Consider the following 4,989-nt stretch of genomic DNA (forward strand, 5'->3'; position numbering starts at 1 on the left):
ATAATGGTGATAAGCCATTGACCAAAATTTACTTCCGTGTTGTTTCCAACATTTTTCAGTCACAAAAAAAAAATAAACTATGAATATTTGCACGACCCAAAACGAAACTGCACCTTTTTATTGTTTAGATATTCCAACACCCTTATGAATGTAGGCCTTTGCTTTCAAGTTTGTCAGAGCTCTCACTGCCATTTTTTTTAATGATAACTACCATAGAAACATCTGTCACGGTGCAAAATTTAATTCATATTTCGTGTAGATAAATTGGCTTTCAAGCACTTTTGACACATATCAGGCAAAGCCAATGGCTCACCAAAAATAATCGCTGCACAAGCATATATTTTTTTCTCCATAATTTACTTCAAAGATAGTGTGTTGTCCATTTTAAATACAAAAATGCTACATTAAATATACATGTTAGTCTTTAATACAAATAGACTTAGGCGGCTGCAGCGAGTAAGACCATTCTCTTTACACTTTAGGATTAACCATTCAGAAACTAAAAATGTGAAGATAAGCATTTCCTCTGAAAATAACCGTTCTCAGAATTTGCTTCATCATTGTTCTTTTTCATTCATCATCATCATCATTTTTTTTTAATGCAACCACAAAATAAATAAATAAAAGTCCGCGGGGTGAGTGGAAAATAATCAGGTATTAAATGTGTGACATACCTTTCTTTAGTTCATAAGGGGAGTCTTTACAAAGATCTACCTGCGTGTGGCTTCTGACTTTCTGGCTCTCCCTTACCAAAGCCTCTGCTCTACTTAACACAGTCTGGTTTAATCCATTGAAATGTGCCGTGGAGCCCGTGGGTACCGAGCCGTGGTTACTGTGAAGATGTCCAAAAGTGCCCCCATAGTTCGTGTAGCCGGGGTAGAAGGGGGAGGTGTAGTACAGGGGCCTGGAGAGCACCGTGCTGTTGGGGTGCGGGCAGTGAGGGGAGGACCGGGACGGAGACGCGTTGCTGCCCATCACTGCGCTCTGACCCAACCCGGGGCTCTTACACCTGTCTGAGGACGTGGCGATCTCCGCAAGGGACCACAGTTTGGGTTTTGGGGCCGAAGGGGGCGAGTGGATAACAGAGGTCACGTTGCTGGTCACCGGACCCGGCGCGTGGCTCAAATCTGACGGCTTGTCTTGCAGCGCGGCGGCCTGGCTCCCCCGGGGCCCCGCCGAGGGAGACGAAGTGGTTGCTTTCGCGGAATCCGGATGCAGCAGCTCTGTAGTCCGCTCCTCCGGGTCTTTTAACTCCGAGTCGCTCAGAAGGGGATCCGTGTCTTTGCTATGGCTCTCCTCTTTAAATCTGTCACAGCCGATGTCCCCTGGGTTCAGCAGTTTGTGATCTAAAGCACAAATAAAGAATATGAGTTAGTGCCAAATAAGCGTGACATTCAAACGTTGATAAAAACTGGAACATGTGTTTGCGGAGCAATGCAAACTGTGATCGGATGTGTGGACATAATTAGGCTCTTTATGCACGTTTCCCTTACAAAAAAAAACATAAGTAGCTCATGCCATGAATTGCCCTCATAAAGAATTGTGATGTCCAAAAAAAAAAAAAAAGAGGTGAGTGAATTGCTCTCCATAATTATGAAAGAGTACAGTGATAGGAATTAAAGTATGAGCATACCGTGAGTTGACTATTTTAATTTAAAAATAAATAAATTCTTCAGTATTTAATATTATTACATTATGCCGATAATAAGCATTCAGCAACCGTTCAAAGCTGGAATATAATGAGCATTCAAAGGCGATATTTTTTTTTGCCGAATACCCGGCGCAATACACCAGCTGTATCCTTATTATGCAGTTAAAGATAAATTGACTGCTAAACACTTTGCGTCACCAGCAATTTCAGCCCCCGAGAAGTCAAACGAGGGGAGTTCAAGGTGATTATTATTTAAAGCAATTGTCCCATTATAAATAATATACCACCATTAACCAGCAATCAATTTTACGCCCTGAGTGGAAACGACTGCGATGAAAAATTGATGATTCTTTTTTTTCGTTTGCCTTTTTTTTCTTTCTTTCTTTCTCTCTCTGCACACCACCGACCTGATTCTGTGTCTGTGGAGTCTCCCTTGTCTGTGGGCTTGCTTGGCTCGTCGTCGTCGTTTTTCTCCAAATCAATATTCTCGTCTTCCTCCTCGTCCTCGCTCCGGTTCCTGGGGGTCCAGGTCATCTTGTTCTCCTTCTTTAGCCTCCTCCGGGCGTTGGCGAACCAGGTGGACACCTGGGTGAGGGTCATCTTGGTGATTATGGCCAGCATGATCTTCTCTCCCTTGGTCGGGTAGGGGTTCTTGCGGTGCTCGCCGAGCCAGGCCTTCAGGGTGGCGGTGGCGTCCCGCGTTGCGTTTTTACGATACGCCGGGTCACCATAAGGGTAGGAGCCCAATTGTGCTGCGTAAGGGTGGTATCCTATTGAGCCGGCCATCCCCGTGGTGTGGTCATAGGGAGAACCCTGTGATACAGAAACATATGTATTTAAAAGTGTGTCAAAAGTTCGCTCATATTCATTTTCTGGACTGCTTCAAAAATAGTTAAAAGGACACACAAACATGAACACACACACGCGCGCGCGAACTACCGCGTGCGCACGCACGGACGCGCGCACACACGTACACGAATACACTCGCTTTAATCCAGTAGTTCAAGTTTGAAGTTAATGCGTATGGAGTTTGTTAGAGCATGACTGGGTATTTGAAATCCCCGTCGCTATATATATATATGCATTTGGATGATTAGTTTTGCATTATGTCAGCAGGCAGCCGATTTTATTCTCGCCATTAAAATCCTACAATTTGCAATCATAATAACGTATTTACATTATGCACAAAGGGCCTCACACTTGTGCTTATTTGCCTATTCTAATGGGACTAGTCTTTGTAAAGCCACGTCTCAATGAGTTATGTGTGCTGCCATGAGGAAAAACAACAACAATTGCAAAACAATTTTCCTCCGTTTGTTTGTTTTTTGTCCAAAGTTGCATTATTTCAGTTTTACAACTAGCACAACTAATATGACAGGAGATATGCAGTGACCTAAATTGCCATCACACGGCGTCAGTTCTGAGCATAAAGCTTCGGCGAAGCATTGTCCACGCTTTCTCATTAAAAGAAAATAACCTATAATTTCCCGAAGAACCTCTTAACAGCACACAACACAGCTAAATGACTTGTGTGTACTCAACAACACGTCTCCTGGACCTGACAGTCTGTAATATCATATCCACGGACTGCTCAGTGACGCACACCTCCCTCTGAATCGCCTGGCTCCGCATGCACACTGGCTATTTCCCTCTTCTATAACGAGTTAATACATCCCCGCGTTTACTTGCTATTAGATTGAATAATCACCTTTAGTTTACTCACCACGTACGAGGTGAATGTGGCAGCTGCTGCTGCGTCCGCACTGTACGGTAAGTGGGAGTTGTAGCCCGGCGAGGCGCTGCTGAACGCGGTAGATCCGGCATAGGGCGCAAAAGCAGATCCCGAAGAGGATCTCCCAAGCTCCTCGGTTCTGGGTCCCGCTATCACGCTGGTGCTGTACGCCGGGCACGAATACAGGGCGAGGGAAGCGGACGGCTGGTACAAGTAGCCCTGAGGATACGCCATGCTGGAGCCCGGAGAGTCTAAGCCACTTAACTTGCGCACTTTCCTCCCTTTATTTTCTCATGCGCTGCTGTCGGAGCGCATAGAGAGAGCCGTGTGTCTGCAGACCAGCTGCCCGTCCCCCCTCCTAAATGACAATGGTGAAGGGGGGGGAAGAAAAAAAGTAAAAGTGACTAAATAAAGAGAGGCTTAGGTGTTGGGTGGATTATTTGTGGTCGCTGCCAGCCAGCCAGCCAAGCCACTGTCCGTCGGTTGTGTTTTTCTGTTGCTCCCTTCCTTATCTGAGTTGCACCCTCGCTCTCATGCCCTGCGCAGAAGTTTTTTTTTTACCCGTCGGACGGGGGCTTTGCTTGGGAAAATGTCCTGCCAAGATGCTAAGTTGAAAAATTGAGGATCCTGACGCGTACTACGCTCCTCCTCTCGGGGTGTAGTCACCGAAGGAAAAGGCGAGCTTATGCTGGGTAACCACAGCCCTGCCCAAATCCATGCTCTCTCTCTGTTTCTCTCTCTCTCTCTCTCTCTCTCTCTCTCTCTCTCTTTCTCTCTTTCTCTCTCTCTCTCTTTCTCTCTCTCTCTCTGTTTCTCTCTTTCTCTCTCTCTCTCTTTCTCTCCCTCCCTCTATCCCTCTCTCTCTCTCTCTCTCTCTCTCTCTCTCTCTCTCTCTGGCACTTCCTCCTCACCCCTCCCTCCCTCTCTCTCTCGCATTAACTAACAATCCGTCTCATTCTCTATTTCTCTACGTTCCCCCTTAACCAGCTCGTTGCAGTGAGTCTCAAGTGCGCCTGGCAGCCCCCCTTTTGGATGGCGACATCATGCGAGTCTGTCAACTCCCAACTTTCTTCTTTTTCTTCTTCTCCCATTTACGAAGCCGTCACTTTCACACTTGATCAATAACAAATCGTCAGTTGTATGCCAGGATGTGGGGAAACGGGCTCTTGCAAGATACCCGGCAGGAATTAAAAAGGCGCTTCACTGCTGTGCTCTCTTTTTTTTTTTTTTTGTTAATCTTTCTTTGTTCGTAAAAAAACAACAAGAAAAGTCGTAATTTGGTGTGTGTGTGTGTGTGTGTGTGTGTGTGTGTGTGTGTGTGTGTGTGTGTGTGTGTGTGTGTGTGTGTGTGTGTGTGTGTGTGTGTGTGTTAAATCAACAGACTTGGTGCTCCGTGATCTCCGCGCACCTCGTGTTAAAATCCGCAACGGGAGTTTCAAATGGATTACGACTGTTGTGCACGTCGACTTTCCTAACGCCTGACGAATTTTACTTTGGTAAGATATATGTGACAACTGCAAAAAAGTAAAAGTAAGATGGCGCAAACAGCAGCTGGTCGAGCATATCTCTAAGAACAGTTGCTGTGTGTAAACAAACTTCGCCTTAT

At 45.7% G+C, this 4,989-nt stretch overlaps 1 protein-coding gene across 2 annotated transcripts; it reads right to left on the reverse strand.

Annotated features, from left to right (window-relative positions):
- Window positions 1-203: 203 nt before the first annotated feature.
- On the reverse strand, window positions 204-3,810 carry irx5a (iroquois homeobox 5a). Of its 2 annotated transcripts, none has more exons than XM_079216865.1 (3): window positions 3,375-3,810; window positions 2,059-2,464; window positions 204-1,346 (listed from the first exon to the last, which is right to left on the reverse strand). In XM_079216865.1, the coding sequence occupies exons 1-3, from the start codon at window positions 3,615-3,617 to the stop codon at window positions 658-660; spliced, it is 1,338 nt and encodes a 445-aa protein (XP_079072991.1). In that variant the 5' UTR covers window positions 3,618-3,810; the 3' UTR covers window positions 204-657. The 2 variants fall into 2 exon arrangements, with proteins under 2 accessions (XP_079072991.1, XP_079072990.1); XM_079216864.1 differs by having other exon boundaries at window positions 3,360-3,810.
- Window positions 3,811-4,989: the final 1,179 nt, after the last annotated feature.

The sequence above is a fragment of the Taurulus bubalis genome (assembly GCF_910589615.1).
Source record: "Taurulus bubalis genome assembly, chromosome: 4".
NCBI lineage: Eukaryota > Metazoa > Chordata > Actinopteri > Perciformes > Cottidae > Taurulus > Taurulus bubalis.

Bases quoted from the DNA above. Each gene is read 5' to 3' on its own strand.
- irx5a (XM_079216864.1), bottom strand. From the start codon at position 3,617: ATGGCGTATCCTCAGGGCTACTTGTACCAGCCGTCCGCTTCCCTCGCC. The intron at 2,465-3,359 runs GTGATTATTCAA...TCTGTATCACAG, and splicing joins ACGTGGTGAGTAAACTAAAG to GGTTCTCCCTATGACCACAC. The intron at 1,347-2,058 runs GTCGGTGGTGTG...TTTGTGCTTTAG, and splicing joins CTCCACAGACACAGAATCAG to ATCACAAACTGCTGAACCCA.